The sequence below is a fragment of the Triplophysa rosa genome, linkage group LG22, assembly GCF_024868665.1.
Source record: "Triplophysa rosa linkage group LG22, Trosa_1v2, whole genome shotgun sequence".
Classification (NCBI taxonomy): domain Eukaryota; kingdom Metazoa; phylum Chordata; class Actinopteri; order Cypriniformes; family Nemacheilidae; genus Triplophysa; species Triplophysa rosa.
In genome coordinates this window covers 9,074,029-9,092,039 of record NC_079911.1, presented here as the reverse complement: position 1 = coordinate 9,092,039, position 18,011 = coordinate 9,074,029, and the positions used below count along the sequence as shown (strand labels likewise).

Genomic DNA, 18,011 nt, shown 5'->3' with positions numbered 1-18,011 from the left:
TACCTGTTTTTTACTCATTTGTCTGTCAAGTACTCACAGAAGAGATGGGTTTTAAGTAGTTTTTTGAATGTTGTGAGAGATGTGGTTGACCGGACTGAGTTAGGAAGAATGTTCCACCAGGAAGGAGTTGTGAAGGAGAATGAGCGGGAAAGCGATTTACTGCCCTTATGAGAAGGCAATACAAAGACGCCTCTTGTTGGGGTGTAGGAGTGTAGGAGGGTGTGAAAGTATGCCGGTGCAGATCCAGTGATAGTCCTGTAGGCAAGCATTAGTGACTTGAATCTGATACGGACTTCAACCGGCAGCCAGTGGAGAGAGATGAAAAGGGCCGTCACATGAGCCCTTCTGGGCTGTTGGAAGACGAGGCATGATGCTGCGTTCTGAACCAGCTGGAGTGGTTTGATAGCCTTTGCAGGAAGACCAGCAAGGAGACCATTGCAGTAGTCCAACCTTGAGATTACCAGGACAAGGAGTTGTGCCGCATGCTCAGTGAGATAGGGTCTACTGTAACCTTTCTAATGTTGAATAAGGCATATCGGCATGACCACGTTGTCTTTGCAGTGTGATCATTGAAGGACAGCTGTTCATCAAATATGACTCCGAGGTTCCTGACTGTTTTGGAAGGAGTGATTGTGGTATTGCCAAGTTGGATGGTGAGATCGTGTTGCACCGTGGGGTGTGCTGGAAACACGAGTAGTTCTGTCTTGGCAGGGTTCAGCTGGAGGTGATGCTCTTTCATCCAAGCTGAGATGTCTTCTAGGCAGGCTGTAATGCGAGCTGCTACAGTGGTGTCGTCTGGGTGAAACGAGATGTAGATCTGGGTGTCGTCAGCATAACAGTGATACAAGAAGCCGTGTGCCCATATGATGGGTCCCAAGGATGTCTTGTAGATGGAAAAAAGCAGCGGTCCAAGCACCAATCCTTGAGGGACCCCAGTGATCATGTGGTGAGCGGTGGACAGCGAGCCCCTCCATGACACCCTGAAGGATCTGCCGGAGAGGTAGGATTTGAACCAGTGGAGAGGAGTGCCTGAGATTCCTAGAGATGACAGGGTTGCTAGCAGTATCTGGTGATTGACAGTGTCGAACGCTGCAGATAGGCCTAGCAGATTAATCCTGCTAGTAGCATGGTCTTGTAAACTAACGGTACTGTTTAACATGTTGACAAAATGTTTATATGCTCTCCTACTTGTAAGTCGCTTTGGATAAAAGCGTCTGCCAAATGAATAAATGTAAATGTAATGTAAATGTAAGTCTAGCAGATTCCGCCTTGGCTAGCCGCAATGCTTCTGTGACCGATAGCAGTGCAGTCTCAGTGGAGTGATTTGTTTTGAAGCCAGACTGCTTGTCATCCAGTAGTTTATTCTGGGATAGGTAGGAAGACACCTGGTTGAAAGCTGCCCTTTCAAGTGTTTTTGCAATAAATAGGAGGAGAAAGACAGGTCTGTAACTGTCAGTAGTAGAGGGGTCCAATGTGGGTTTTTTCAGTAGGGGTGTGACCTGGGCCTGTTTGAATGTGGATGGAAAAGTGCCGGTGAGCAGGGAGATGTTGATGATGTGTTTGAGTGCAGGTGTGAGTGTGCTGGATATGGCCTGAAGGAGATGGGAGGGGATTGGGTCAAGGGTGGTGGGGTGGCTGGAGAGAAGTCTGGTGACTTCAGTGTCAGTCAGTGGGGTGAAAGAGGAGAGTTCAATGTTTAAAATGAGGGTAGTGTGTACCGAGGTCTGAGGTGCTGAGAATTGTTTGCTGAATACAATATGAAAAAGATAACTTCATGAACAAAAAATGCTACTGCTATCTATTGTTTATCCATTTGTTACATTCAATTAAAATGTAATAATACAGATTTTGATTTCATCACGTCAGCTAAACACAAATCCACCAGACAAGATATGTTTATTTACAAATGATCTTTTATTGTTGTAAAGTACACTTAGATCAATTAAGGTTTTAACATGACTTCTAAACACATTTACAGATAAAAGAAACATTCTCCAGCTAAACAAAAATGACAATATACAGAGAGAGAGAGAAAGAAAGAGACTAGGACTAGTTGTTCCCCTCAAGTGAAGGATGTTTACTTTTTTTTTCAATTCAATATTTATATTGACACATTTTATAGACACTGTAAAAAGTCTTCACTGTAAAAAAAGTAATTTTATCAAATTTTCTGTTATCTTCTCAGATTCTCCACATATAATGTAAAAACCTGGTAATTTTATAGAATTTTTGAATTACTGTGAAGAACTGTCAAATTACAGAAAAAGACTGCAAATTTACAAGAAAACCATGAAAACGGCCATTTCATGTGTAAAACGTATGTGAAAAACTGTTGCACCTCAACTGCCAGAAACAGGATTTTTTACAGTGTTGGCTTAAGCTTATGAACATTTTCTCTCAGTTATGAATGTAAATTTTCCTTAGAAAACAGAATCCACCACGAGTTGAAAAACTAACATTTAATAACACCTTAAATAACCTTATAGTTAGCAAGATACAGTTATCCTTGTAACTTCACTGAGTGACAACTTGCCCCAATCTTATATACAAAGACACAGGAGTTGAGGATCAGTCTATTTCTGCTGTTCGTCAAGAGAAGCTCAGGTTGTGAAAGAACTTCGGACGGCGACTAGCGTGACGGTTTTCAGGCTCACTGCCTCTCCTCCTCATTCCCTCTTTCTCTCGACGCCTGCGAGCCAGGTCTTCTTCCAACACCTGCACATACACATACAATATGAGTCGTGCATCTGACAAATTGCAAAACTTTAAAACTACTCTTCACTTGCACTCCATCACCTCTTTCCTGCATGCAAGCTTGTCTCTCCATTCATTGAGCTCCAGGGTGTGCTCATCCTCCAAAGTTTTAATCTTCTTCTTCTCCATGTCCACAAGAACCTGAAGCTTCTCGTTCTATTGCACAAAAATACAAACACTCGAAATCACTGTGTGCTGCAGGCTTGTACAGATGCACTACACTTAAAGGTCCAGTGTGTGATTTATATAGGATCTATTGACAGAAATGCAATATAATATACATAACTATGTGTTCAGAGGTGTATACAGACCTTACATAATGAAGTGTTATGTTTTTATTACCTTAGAATGAGCTATTTCTATCTACATACCCCTTACATGGAATTCCTAATGTTGTTTGTACAGTAGCCCTAAACGGACAAACTGCTCTACAGAGTGCGTTTCATAAATACGTTATCTCCTTCAGCAAAGAAGCGAAAACGTGACGTCATCTTAGTTCTGTGTCAGCTACCGTAGTGCTTCGAAATGGAGGGGTGGAGTAAGCCGTTGGTTGCAATTCGCAACCTCACCACTAGATGTTGCAAAATTTCATACACTGGACCTTTAAAATGTACAAGACATTGTATAAAAGGTGTCACTTGTTTACCTGTAGTTGCTGTAGTTCAGCTACACCAGCGTCGCATTGTTCCTGTACTGCTTTCAGCTGGTTCTCATGATTCTCCTGAAGACTCTGTCTCTCCAGCTTCTGTCTTGCTTCTTCTTCTGACAAAAACTGTGAGAAAAAAGCCTTTACATTGTAGAAACACCACTGAGGCACAATCTACAGGCCACGTTTCAGAAGCTTTTTCTACAGACCTGCGTGAGACGTTGTCGTTGTTCAGGACCACTTAGACCTTGCTTCTTAAGTTCCACTTTAAACTGGTTGAAAAGGGCCTTGGCTTCGGCTTTCTGGGCCTTCTGTAAGGAAGCTCTTTCTTGGGCCTGCAATGACTTCTGGTTTTCAAGAAGAACCTGCTGGAACCGAGACGCTCTCTCCTTTTCCTGCCATTTGAGGGAACCATAAAAAACTGTTCAGAATACAAAAGAAAAAGCCCCAAAATGTATTTGGAGGTTCAAGTGAAGTAACCTTGTTGTGTCTTTTGGTCAGCTGCTGTCTTTGTAGGCTATACTGCTCCTTCACCTGCTGTTTGAACAGGTGGTATTTCTCCTGTAGATGGCGCTGTTCTAACTCCCAAATCACAGCCTCACGAGCTTTAGAGAGAAGGAAACAGTGGATTCAAGTCATGTGAGAATAATATGTGACCCTGCCTGTGAAGAGTGTGTGATTTACTGTTGTTCACCTAAAATCATCCTATATAATGTGAAGACCTCGATATGTTTAAAGGATTAGTTCACTCAAAAATAAAATTCTGTCTTTTGTTTCTCACCCTCAAGTTGTTCCAAATCTGTATGAATTTTTTTGTTCTGATGAACACAGAGAAAGATATTTGGAAGAATGCTTGTAACCAAACAGTTCTTGGCCACCATTTACTACCATATAGGAAAAGTTGCTTTGTACATTTTTGGAAGAATGTAGGAAAGCAAACAGTTCTGGGGCACTTTTGACTATACCATTATCATTTTTCCTACTATGGTAGTCAATGGTGGCCAAGAACTGTTTGGTTAAAAGCAGAATTCCTTCAAATATCTTTTTCTGTTTACATAGTGGCAGTGAAATGCATACCTCTCTTGAGCTGTTGGGATTTGACTGTAATCTCCCACTCCATGGACGCCACCTTCCTTTTATGCTCCTGAACTCCTTTCTGTAGAGCTTCATTGAGTTCCTGTTGCTGTTTCTGCAGAAACCTTTGCTCCTGAAACACAAACAGTCACACTCATTGTTTCTCACACATTGATATGTGTTTGGACACAGTTTTTAGGTCAGCGTGTGTGTGAATGCAGCGATCCACACCTCTTTAGGGTCAGCTTTGAATGAACTGCTCTTTCGGCTCAACTCTTTCTCCTGCTGGGCTTTGAGTCTCCGTGCGTCCTCCCGGAGCCGGGCTGTGTGCTCAGCCTCCATTTGGCTGCTTTGCTGTTGGTACTGTTTTTCAAGTCTCTCAAGTTCACCGTCATAATACTGCTTCTTACTCTGCAGAGGTTACAGATTGTTAGTACAGCTCACTACGGCAAAAGGGTCGGGGTTTTTCTAAACTTCTAAACTTTGTTCTATGCAAAAGTCATGAATGATGGATCAAAATGTTGTGTTTATTTTAGGAGAGATGCGAAGAATATGATGAGGACTTTGGCAACCTAGCAACTGGTCTCGCGTAGCCAGACCTCCATACTGAAGGTCTGGGAGCTTTCGCCGCTTTCTTTGGCCAAGGCCCGCTCAAGGGGCCATATGACTGACAAAGCAACCAATCACGTTTCGTTTTGTGCCGCATCATGTTTAGAGGCCTGGAAACGCCTGGAAAAGTGTTTCCAGAAAAGTGTGCCTTATGCATCAGGTGTTTAGCCAACTGTCCATGGGCGTGACGTCTGAGGCTGAGACTTCCTAGAAACCACCCTTAACATCGTAGCAATGCCTACCGTAACAATGCATTAAAACACTGTCTGGAATTCACCCACAACACTCTTGCATCATAGTGGCAATGACTCATCTTTTCTTCAGAAAACATCAATATTCAGCTTTGAATATTTAAATATATTAACTTTTATATATTTATATTTTATATATTAATATTAATCTAAATTGATCTTATTTACTTTACTAAAAAAACATACATATTTTTGTGCATGTTTCATATTGTCGCTGTCAGACTGAAAGTTTGTATCTCGTATCTTCATTTCTTCAATAGTTAAACACTATGTTGTTAAAGTTTTAAACCTCTTGAATACTTTTTATTGGTTAAATATTTGCAAAACCCAGACAAACATGATGGGTGACCAATAGTAATGATTTCTAAAAAAAACAGCCCTGATGTGCATGTTGTTCTAAAAAAAAAAAAGTATAAATGGAAAAAGAAATAAAGAACATTTTTAGAGAAATATTAAGTCTAAAAGGTTCTAAAAAAGGTTCTTCACAACTATTTTTGGTTCCCAAAGAACCATTTAGTCAAAGATACTTAAAAGAATCATTTCGTTCTTACCTTTTTTATAGTCTAAAGAACCCTTTTCCACTAAAAAGAACCTTTTGTGAAACAGAAGGACTCTTCAGATGTTAAAGGTTGTTTTTCAAACCGTACAGCCAAAAATGCCATTGTGCACCTTTATTTTTAAGATTGAAGGCTGTGCAGGAGGAGAGTAATAATATTATCCAATAATATCGCAGCTCAACATGTTTTACTGTAATGTGAATTGGCTAAAAATGACGGCCCACTCCTGACTCTTTAAAATAAAGGTGCTTAAAAGGTTCTTCGCAGGGATGCCATAGAAAAAACATGTATGGTTCCAAACAGAACCTGTTCTTTAAAGAACGATCTCTTTCTTACCTTTTATAATCTGAAGAACCTTTTTCACCACAAAGAACTTTTTTGCGAAATGGAAAGGTTCTTTATAGAACCATTTAGAAAAAAAGGTTCTTCTATGGAATCGTGAAGCTCCTTTATTATTAATAGTGCACATTACTTCCCACATAATATTCAGTTTTACACAACATTCACTTAAAGAAGTTGGAAATTAGGTTATTGTTCACAACATGCACAACTAAAACTGATCGACTGATCTGCCAGGTTTTGCCAAAATATAAGAAACATTAAACTCCTATCAGGTGTGAGGTGCACGAGGCAGTGTGACATACAGTCATCTCTTGTTCGATGTGGCGAAACATCTGTTCTCTCTGCTGCTGTAGTTTCTGCTCCAGCTGCGCATGTTCCCTCTGCTCCTCTCGCTGTAAGAGCTTCAGTGCGTGCAGCTCCTGCCGTCTGCAAACACATGCAATGATTCGAATGTGATACATAAATCAAAAACTAGCTTTTTCCTCACAAGTCCATTAACATTATCAAAGACCGTTTGCTGTTACCTGTTGTAGCGCATTTGTTGTTCCTCTCTGTCTCTGTCACTGAGCACTTTAGAGGTGGTGACGCTGACCTCCTGTCCATCCACCATAAATTTTCTGATCTTCTTTACTGTGCGTCTGCTCGCGGGTAATTCCTGAGTTGATACGAACATTATATTTACATAGGCTATGTTTCACTTATATGCTTGGTTTGTTTTGTTTGTTATAGACTCACCCCTTCCAAACCAGGAGACAGCGGCGGTTCGGTATTTGGAGAAAGAGGTGCAACGGTGTCTTTATTCGATTCCTGAGGTGCGTTTCCATTAGCCCCTACACGTTGTTCTTTCGAGCCATTTACAAGAACACTTTCTTCGGTTTTATCTTGTCTCATTGTGTCCGCTTCGAGAAAAAACATCACTTGCTTTTTCACTTTTGGTTCAGTCACATCTGTTGTAGTACTATTGCTTTGGCTTTTTGTTTGCTCTCCTTCAATGTTCTGTATACTTTCAGTATCATTTCCTTGAAGATTGTGCTCGGGTTTAATTGAATCGATACGATCTTCTTTTGTTTCAGAACAGTGTCCTGTTGTGTGTTTTGTTATCTCATCTCTGACCACTTCTTCTTTACTCATTTCCCTCTCAGTACTGATCTCTTCTATATTGGGTTGACATGACAGTTCTGGCTTGTGTACAACAATGATATTTGTCATCTCATTTTGAGTTGTTGTTTCCATCTTCTCTAATTGTCTTGTGTTCTCGCTGTTTTCATTTTTGAAGTCTGCTTCATCCTTTTCAACATCGTAATCCATTTTAACGTATTCTTGGGTGGTTAAAAGCTCCTCTGTTTTTCCATTAGGATCTTTGACTTCTTCACAGGATTTTTCTTTCTCACTATTTTCATTTATTGAATCTACGTCTTCATTCCCAACATCCAATGGAATATTCTCTTGACTGGTTGGATCCTCACATCGTACCTCAATAGGGTGCTCTTCTGCGTTGGTCGAACGTTCCTCTTCCTCTGTTACCGCGTTTGATTCTCCACAGAGTCTGTTGCTTTCCTCACAGCTTTCCTCTTTCATTTCATTCAATGTCCCACCATCTGTCTGCAGTTCTTCTCGTTCTTCAAGTTCCACCTCAGGTTTTTCTTCCACAAGTGTGATCGTTCCCTCATCGGGCTCACTTTTTGATGTTTCATTTATCTGTTGACTTTCCTCAAAATCTGGAATTACTTCATGTAAGTTATGAGACATCATCTCAACAGAAGAGATTTTCTCATCTGTTGTGAAGGGAGAACTACACGTTTTCAAGGAGCAGGACAAATCAAGGTATTGATTTTTATAAGGTTCCTCTTCCCATCTGTCATGTTTAATTAACATTGATGTTTCCAAATTCAGCGCTTTCACCAGAGAGCTCTGAGGATGTGTTGCTTTAGGAAGCGTGTCATGAATTGCTGGGTTTTGGAGGGATTGCCAGAATGTTTGGTCATTGTGGACAGAATCATCAGACATCACTTTTTTCACACCACAATCTTTGTCATCCGTGTCGGTGTGCTCTTTGGTAAGATCTAGTGTTTTCTTGTTTTCTTTCAAATCTGTTGGTAGCTGTGCTGGTGTGCATAAGTGGTTTAAGGTCTTGGCTTCCTCTTTGTCAGTTTATTCTTTAGCTTCATTGTCTTTGGTGCTGGCAGCCTCATTGCTTGTAACTGCAACTAAATCAGATGTCTGTTCTTTGGATTTGTCAGTGGTTTCATGGCTATCTCCCGCTGAAACAGGAGAATTTCGCTCAGTTTCCATCACGCTAGAATCTTCTGAGTCTTTAGTTGCCTTAGCTGGCGAATTATCACCCCAGAATCCGGATTTGCGTCGACCGCCCCCTGTCAGAAACGAGAGCAGATGTCCAGGAACGGAGAGGCGTCTTGCCCTCTTCTGTGCTTTATCTGTGGCGTGGGATGCCCTGCGGGTCACTTTAACCTCAGTGTTTGGCTCTGGATCAGTGGGAGATTGAGGAACAGCCGCTGGAACAGTAGCTTTCTGAGAACTGTCAGGTTCATGAGCTGCTTGTTCTTCAGCTGCCTGCACTGATTCAGTTTGTGTTTGCTCAGGTTCTGTTGCTATTGTTTCGTTTACAGAATCCCGGAGGTCTGACAAAGACTGTAGAGGAGAAAATTCAGGAAAACATTTTATTAAACCCTTTGAAAAAATTAGTTTGAACAAGCATGAACTTTCATGTTGCGTCAACCTGTTTTTTGCTGATCTGGTGAATCTAAAAGGTATTTCTGCTGAAGCTGTTAAAGTGTACATTTACATTTACGCATTTGGCAGACACTTTTATCCAAAGCGACTTATTATACTATACTATAAGTATGTGCAATCCCTGGGTTCGTACCCATGACTTTGGCGTTACTAGCACCATGCTCTAACCACTGAGCCACAGTAAAGTTAAACCAAAAATTAACTGTTAAAAAACTTTTATTTAATTTGACACAGATTTAATGCTTTTGTTACTTTGTTGTAACTTAATATCTTTTATATAATTTTTATATTCTGTCTTTAATTTCAACTTTCTATTTTTATTTAATTTCTAATCTCAATTTCATTTTTTAATTCCAATCATTCATCTTTAATTTAAATTTAAAATTTTTAATTAGTATTTTACTTAATTTTAATCTTTAACTCCAATCTTTAGTCTTCAAATATAATTTTAGAATTTGTCATTTAATTTTCAAACTTAATTTCAATCTTTAATTCTAATTCATTTTTAGTCTTTAATTTACATTTTTTTCATTTAATTTTTATCTTCTATCTTTAATATCAATTTTAGATTTTTGTTATTTAATTTCTAGACATAATTTCAATCTTTGTTTTTTAGTTTTTAGTTTTTTTTGCTAAATTATATATTTTATCCTTAGTTTTCTGTCCTAAATTGTAGGTATTTTCTTTAAAATGTAGGTATTTTTATTTGCACACTCTATAGAGATTACCAGTATAACGTTTGTCTACAGGTTGTATTTAACTGTGTATACAAAAATCTTGATGCCTTTACCTCAGCTTCTATGACCTCAGTGACCTCTGCTTTGGCTTCAGCTATGAGTTCTTTAAGAGCTTGCCCGTCTCTACCCGCATATGCGAAAGGGTGAGCCAGCAGCTGCTGGGCTCCCCAGCGAGCCTCTGGGTTCTTCTGCAACGTCCTCCGCAAAAAGTCTTGAAAATGGGACGACCTGGAAAAAGACGTAAAAATAAGTTAACAAGTCCTGCTTCTTTGATCGATTGATTGATTGATTGATTGAAGTGAACACTCACCAACGACGGGGATTGGAGAGCATGGGAGGTTGAGATTTGGTGATCTTCAGCAGAACTCTCATGGGATTGAGAGAATGATGAGGAGGCTCCATCTCAGCAGCTTCAATCAGAGTGATGCCCAGTGACCAGATATCTGCTTTACAGCTGTATTGATTGTCCTTCGACGTTTCACACACGATGACCTCTGGCGCCATCCTTAAAAGACAAAAGCGTAGACACAGGTGCTTAGACAAAACAAACACAGTCTCACTGTGTGGAGTGACTGGCACAGTGACAAACCTCAGCAAGATTAACCTGCAAATGTGCATTCAGCCTTGAACATGTTGACAATTTAAATGACTTCAACCTTGCAAGATTTCTCTTCAAACTGTTGTTCCGCTATGACAGTAGTCAACAACTGATAATAGAAAAAGACAGTTTGCACTAATTTTCTTTACAAACACTAATGTTGTGAAAACTCTAAAGTGCAACATACTGTATACTTGCACTGTGTTATAAATTGCATCTGGACACATTTCAGAAGCCAGTGATGTGTGAAATCGAGCTCGCGTAGCTAAACGTGTTTCCATTTTAGACCACATATACTGTTAGTGTTGTTAACAAGCATTTGAGAAGAACTCAATACACATAACTCTTCATCTTACCAGTACGGTGTTCCAATGAAAGTTGATCGTTTTTGGAGGGTGTTTTCATTTTTTGCAGACACACCAAAGTCAGCTGCATGAGAGAGGACACATTTGTAAGGCAAAACACATGAAGACATGTGTTAATTCAACTGAATGAATTGCGTGAAACTTTTTCTGTACAGTAGACCAAGAGCAAGTAAGTCAACAGGAATTTTATGTCCGCACGTTGGTGTGCACAAACCCATGCATACAAATGCATGAATTCAAGTTTTAAATCAAATATATTGTGTGAACATAGATAAATGTCATTTTGTTTATAGAGAAATGACACCCAGCAAGACCTATGTCCACACGTCATGTAATTTTATCCATGTGACACATAATTCACTCAGTCATGTTACACATTTCGTCTCATAAGAACAGCATAAGTACCAAGTTTGACCTGCCCCTCCATTGTGAGCAGAATGTTTCCGGCCTTCAGATCTCTGTGAATAATATGATGCTGATGCAGGTAAGAGAGGGCCTGTAGGGTCTGACAGCACACCTCACTGATCTGCTGCTCCGAAAGACCCCGCTCCAGTTCTGCAACACACACAGTAAATGTAAATGTAAAAGTCCTGCACCAATAAAATAAAATCTGATAAATCTTCTGGACACTGTACAGAAAACATCAAAAACTAACGCTGGGAAAACTGGGACGCTGTAAGGTAAAATAACATTGACGTGTTTTTATATTCTTTTACACCTGAAATGTCAGCCTATTTCATGAATATTTCAAAAAATACGTGAAAATTCTGTCAAATAAAAAAGTCCAAAAATGCGTTTTTTTAATCAAAAATTCAAAAATTTGACGGTGTAATAAACCACACCCACCCAACATGATGTCATCCAGGGCTCCTCCGGGGCAGTACTCAATAAAAATCTGAAGTGAGGAGACATACCTAACTTCAGTTTGATACTGTGAGAAAAGAAACGCTTTTGCAGTTTAACTTGATTAACAGATGTGGCTCACCCACAGCCATCCCTCAAAGAAGATGGCGTCCAGCAAAGAGATAATGTTCGCATGACGGCAGGCCGCTAGGATGTCAATCTCAGTGATGTAGTCGTCGAGCTGCTCCTCACTGCGTACTTCAATCACTTTAGCAGCACCCAGGACTCCCGCCGTCTGATTGTGAACCTGCGTAACACATCAAATTAGCCCTTGTCACTTCGAATAAAATGAAATAAAAACATGCTGTCTTGGTCCGTGTATCTTTTGGCCATTTGTTTTTCAGTTTGAACTTGAACAAACGGGAGTGAGAAAACGGCGCCATTTTCGTTTTTCGTTTATCAAAAAAACGGAAAAACGAGAATTCGGCTTTTTTTCGTTTTCAACTAACGTTTAAAAAACGAATAAACAATTTAAAACTAGTTTCTCACATGTGGGCGGTATGAAACGCCCCCTTCCGCTGACTGGCAAATCAAAGGTCAGTAAGCGACGTCGTTGTCCCTCGGTTCCGAATAAATAGTCCTCTGCTGCTGTACAGAAAGTATGTTTCATTGCTCACATTAAACAACCGTCCACAAACCGTACAGGGCAGATTATAGACTGGACTTTCTTCTGTGTTACCTAGAGCATTTCATTTAAATATTTATATCACAAATATTAATGTAGTTCGCATCCGCATCTTTCTATGGAGGACTAAACCTGCAAAAATTATAAATAAATGAATGTATAAATAAATAAATATATAAACGAATAAATGTAATAATATGAAAATAAATACAGGAATGAATGGTTTGATAAAACAAAATAATTCGTTTTAGCTATTATTGATCTTAGCTTTAACTTTTCTTTTCATTTTTTAAATTGATTTATTATTTTTGTGTCCATTTTTAATTATTTTTAATTATTATTATTTATTTTTTTTAGATTATTTTATTTATCCTTTCCTTTTATTTTTACATTTATTTATTTATACGTTTATTTATTTTTATATTTATTTATTATCGCATGTATTTATTTCCACTTTTATTTATTTATTCTTGTATTTATTCTTACTTTTCTGTGTCTTGTATGATAATTAGATGGGTTGGTCTTGCCTACTATTGGTTCAGCGTAGATTGAAGCGTTTGATCGATTACTCTTGACTTGTTTTGGACTAACGTCACGTCACTCACTGATCGTTTGCTTCGTGTATAACGTTAAGTAACTATGGCGGGCGCACAATTAGCTAGAGAGTTACAGCATTTAGCCAATGAAGTCGATAACCATGCATCAAATGACTGTGTGTCATTCAGATTAGATGCACTTATTGAGGATTTATTACAGATTGACGGCGAGATAAATGACAAAGTTCTTCCTCGGTTGTTAGCCTCTTTGCAGCACATTCAAAGTCTGTGCGAGTCAGAGGGTGCTATGGTGGTGTTACAGTTCAACTGGTGAAAATCATAAAGCACAAAATGTAATAAGGTTTAACTACACAGATGAGCTTGTAAACCGAAGTCGCAAGCTAACGCTTTGTCAAAGTGATAGTTATAAGCAGCCTTTCGGTTAGAAAAAGCGTAAAGATTTAATGTAACATGATGTAACATAATGTAAATGAATTGAGACATAGTGAACTTAAGTCACAAGTTAACACGGTAGTAATGAGCATCGTTCTTTCACTACAGGGGCCATCAAATGGAAACCATTCCTTCTAAAAAGACGTGGTTACTAAACGGTACTCGTAAACTACATTCCATAAGAGATAAATAACACAGAGGTCACAAGTTAAAACGGGCATATTCCCTTGATTCATCCAGCTGCATATTGTTGTGTGACATCTTGATATTATTGCAAAGATCCGCAGCAGCTAGCATTGCGAAATAGCTTAGTGTGATTGTTACCGTAGTGACACGCTGCCTCGCTTTATTGTATGGGTACGAATCCCGTGTCAAATCGCTTTATTTATTTTTTCACCTCGCTTCAGCCGTTACGGGCGATCATACCAATAATTTGCAATCTTAACAAGAATGTCAAAATCATGTAACAAGAAAGTCTGTGTTTATTAGACATCTTAATATCAAGTCGTCTTGTGCTTTCAGAATCGACGAATCTGCTGAGGTCGTTCATGCACCTCTTTGGCAGAGGACCTGTAACCGGAACTTGGTCACCACCTTAGCACCCCCTGACTCGCACAGATTTTGAAGAACTTTGTCATTTATCTCTCCGTCAATCTGTAATAAATCCTCAATAAATGCATCTAATCTGAATGACACATAGTCATTTGATGCATGGTTATCGACTTCATTGGCTAAATGCTGTAACTCTCTAGCTAATTGTGCGCACGCCATAAACGTTATACACGAAGCAAACGATCAGTGAGTGACGTGACGTTAGTCCAAAACAAGTCAAGAGTAATCGATCAAACGCTTCAATCTACGCTGAACCAATAGTAGGCAAGACCAACCCATCTAATTATCATACAAGACACAGAAAAGTAAGAATAAATACAAGAATAAATAAATAAAAGTGGAAATAAATACATGCGATAATAAATAAATATAAAAATAAATAAACGTATAAATAAATAAATGTAAAAATAAAAGGAAAGGATAAATAAAATAATCTAAAAATAAAAAATAATAATAATTAAAAATAATTAAAAATGGACACAAAAAATAATAAATCAATTTAAAAAATGAAAAGAAAAGTTAAAGCTAAGATCAATAATAGCTAAAACGAATTATTTTGTTTTATCAAACCATTCATTCCTGTATTTATTTTCATATTATTACATTTATTCGTTTATATATTTATTTATTTATACATTCATTTATTTATAATTTTTGCAGGTTTAGTCCTCCATATCTTTCTAGCTCTCCATGGTTAAATCTGCGTGGCAAAGCTGCTCGAGACACTGGACCACACGAAGCGGATTCATATACTTATTTTATTTCACTTCATTCAAAATTCGCTGTTGTGGTTGTTGGGTTACCACATTTTTTCCACAAGTTTGCTTCTGTGTACATTCCATCAAGTGAACCAAGACGAATTCAGAGTTTTGCTGCGTAACAAAGCTGCGCGAGACACTGGACAGTACGCAGCGGATACAGTGCAGTGATGTAGTCAAAGTGAAAGTGACCTATTTGTCAGATATGTTGATCAAGGTTCAGTCACTGTGTAGATTCCACAGAAAAAATCATTCAGTGTATGCTAAAGATTCTAGTATTTTATAAAACGTTTTTACTGTGATATTTACGACTGGCACATGCGAACGATGACAATTGAGAGAAATGCTGACAAAAATACAAATTAATTAAGCTATCACGGGGTTATTATTATTATTTAGACGTACGCTTTTTTTAATAAATGCAGAACAACAAGCTTTAATGTGCAATTAGAACGAAAGTTTTTTCCTTTATGAAAAAGGGATACATCTAGCCATCTTAAGCTCAAACAAAAATAAATGCTAATTGTTTAGACTTACGGAGCCTCAATAAAAATTACAACGGAACACAGCGAATTTTGAATGAAGTAAAATAAGTAGGCTATATGAATCCGCTTCGTGCTGTCCAGTGTCTCGCGCGGCTTTGCCACGCAGATTTAACCCTGGAGAGCTAGAAAGATGCGGATGCGAACTACATTAATATATGTGATATAAAAAATTATATGAAATGCGTTAGGTTTCACGAGGAAAGTCCAGTCTAGAACCTGCCCTGTACGGTTTGTGGACGGTTGTTTATAATGAGAGAAATTAAACATACTTTAAGGATCCCCACTGTACAGCAGCGGAGGACTTATTTACGTCTAAATAATAATAATAACCCCGTGATAGCTTAATTAATTTGTATTTTTGTCAGCATTTCTCTCATTGTCATCGTTCGCATGTGCCAGTCGTAAATAACACAGTAAAAACGTTTTATAAAATACTAGAATCTTTAGCATACACTGAATGATTTTTTCTGTGGAATCTACACAGTGACTGAGCCTTGATCAACATATCTGACAAATAGGTCACTTTCACTTTGACTACATCACTGCACTGTATCCGCTGCGTACTGTCCAGTGTCTTGCGCAGCTTTGTCATGCAGCAAAACTCTGAATTCGTCTTGGTTCACTTGATGGAATGTACACAGAAGCAAACTTGTGGAAAAAAAATGTGATAACCCAACAACCACCAACAGCGAATTTTGAATGAAATAAAATAAGTATATGAATCCGCTTCGTGTGGTCCAGTGTCTCGCGCAGCTTTGCCACGCAGATTTAACCCTGGAGAGCTAGAAAGATGCGGATGCGAACATTAATATTTGTGATATAAATATTTATATGAAATGCGCTAGGTTGCACAGAAGAAAGTCCAGTCTATAATCTGCCCTGTACGGTTTGTGGACGGTTGTTTAATGTGAGCAATGAAACATACTTTCTGTACAGCAGCGGAGGACTATTTATTCGGAACCGAGGGACAACCGAAGACGTCGCTTACTGACCTTTGATTTGCCAATCAGCGGAAGGGGGCGTTTCATACCGCCCACATGTGAGAAACTAGTTTTCAAGTTATTTATTCGTTTTTTAAACGTTAAGTTGAAAACGAAAAAAAAGCCGAATTCTCGTTTTTCCGTTTTTTTTGATGAACGAAAAACGAAAATGGCGCCGTTTTCTCACTCCCGTTTGTTCAAGTTCAAACTGAAAAACAAATGGCCAAAAGATACACGGACCTGTCTTCATATGCTCTCGGAAAATCAATAATTCCCACTTTAAACCGAAAACTATTTCAGTTCTCTTTTAATGTTAGCAGATACTTTGTTTTAATGCTACTAATTCATTAGTAACATTAATGTTTTGATGTTACTAAATGCGTTTAATGTTATTAGATCCAGACGTTACTTCCGGGTTGAAGTAGGAATTATCGAATTTCCGCGAGCACATGAAGGCAGCATTCAAGTGTTTATGTGTAGCCTACTTCCTATGGAAACAGGAAGTGTGTATGATGTATCAAAGCGTTTGTTATCAATGTAAAGCTGATGTAGGCCTATTATGCGATATACTTTCTGGTCGAACGTAGGTGGTATCCAGGAAAATTCTTGTTTTAGAGAGCGTTTAAGGACACAAATCTGTGTAGTGCAGGATGAGTCATCAATGTTTTTGATCCATTTACTGAAAAAGCTATAACTGCAAAAACCTGTTTAAATACAAATTACTGGATCTTTAATTTATGATTTGACTGTATGTAAAGTTAGGCAATAATGTGCGTTTTATTTTCAGGGAGGGATGAGGACAATACAAGTTTGATGTGTAAAGTTGAAAATCTCTTACAGGAAGCCATGCTTAACATTTTAGATTAACAGGAAGTCGACAAACCGCAGTGTAGCCCCCAAACACACATTTTCTATTACCTTGGAAACCTATAACTAAAAAAAATGTGTGTGCACCATCTTGGAGTGACTGTACTCCTAAATTGCATCTTTCTGACATTCTTAATGCGTTTTGATAAAAAATAATGCCAAGTACAGTACTAGCATGATAAAAGTAGTGTGAATATATTAAAAACCTAAACTACAACGCGATGACTCGCCATCCACATACACAAATGTATGTTTTTATAGATCACAGGTTGAAAGAACGTCAGAACACCGCATCTTTACAGACAAATTGACTTTCTTTTACATTTTGTGTAAAAGTATGTGCTTAAGTAAATTTTCAAACAAGATCATTTGCCAATAGAAATATAAACTTGAATAAAAACAAGTCTGTGCGAATAATTGTAGTCAAAGCATGATAAATTTATATGCAAACAATATAGTAATTTTATTTAACTTTATATAGTCAATTCATTTCAAAGGCCAGTGTTATGTGGGAGGGATTTCCATGACAGACTGGGTCAGATCATATCAGCACTGTTATGAAAAGCTTTTTATGTATTTATTATGTTTTTGTTATATTGTTTTGTTCAAACTTGCAAAAATCTACCTGTGAGTATTTTGTAACTCTGATCTGTTGTTTAGAGACACCCAAACACTAAATGCTGTTTAATGCTCTCTTACCTTATACACCTTCCCAAAAGCTCCATCTCCCAGATCTCCCTGAGTTTCCCACGTCTAATGTGGATCCACATCCCTCTTCAGGTTTTCGTAGTGCCTGATCCGCTTTTTCTCCACACCCAGCCTAAATATTCGCATCAGGAGGGAGGCCATCGCTCCCTCCTTTTAAATTCACCCCTCCTCCTTTAAAATCCCAGTTCCTCCAATTTATCAATGGTCCTAAATGCCTCTCTCAAAATAAAGGAATCAAAACCACTTATAAAACTACTAACAACACATACAAGAGTAAGTCTGTTGAGAGAAAGATGCTTTTGAAAGTCACATCTCTCCTCTGCACACGTCTAAGACAGGA

The 18,011-nt window shown here is 38.4% G+C and overlaps 1 protein-coding gene across 1 annotated transcript; it reads right to left on the bottom strand.

Moving 5' to 3' along the window:
* Positions 1 to 1,906: 1,906 nt before the first annotated feature.
* si:dkey-81j8.6 (STE20-like serine/threonine-protein kinase) lies at positions 1,907 to 17,990 on the bottom strand. The gene is made up of 17 exons (XM_057320950.1): positions 17,663 to 17,990; positions 11,670 to 11,834; positions 11,531 to 11,579; positions 11,090 to 11,239; positions 10,676 to 10,748; positions 10,032 to 10,226; positions 9,775 to 9,949; positions 6,969 to 8,882; positions 6,758 to 6,888; positions 6,536 to 6,659; positions 4,706 to 4,885; positions 4,478 to 4,607; positions 3,881 to 4,005; positions 3,610 to 3,795; positions 3,401 to 3,526; positions 2,797 to 2,910; positions 1,907 to 2,715 (listed from the first exon to the last, which is right to left on the bottom strand). The coding sequence occupies exons 8-17, from the start codon at positions 8,238 to 8,240 to the stop codon at positions 2,590 to 2,592; spliced, it is 2,514 nt and encodes an 837-aa protein (XP_057176933.1). The 5' UTR covers positions 8,241 to 8,882; positions 9,775 to 9,949; positions 10,032 to 10,226; positions 10,676 to 10,748; positions 11,090 to 11,239; positions 11,531 to 11,579; positions 11,670 to 11,834; positions 17,663 to 17,990; the 3' UTR covers positions 1,907 to 2,589.
* Between the last annotated feature and the right edge of the window lie 21 nt (positions 17,991 to 18,011).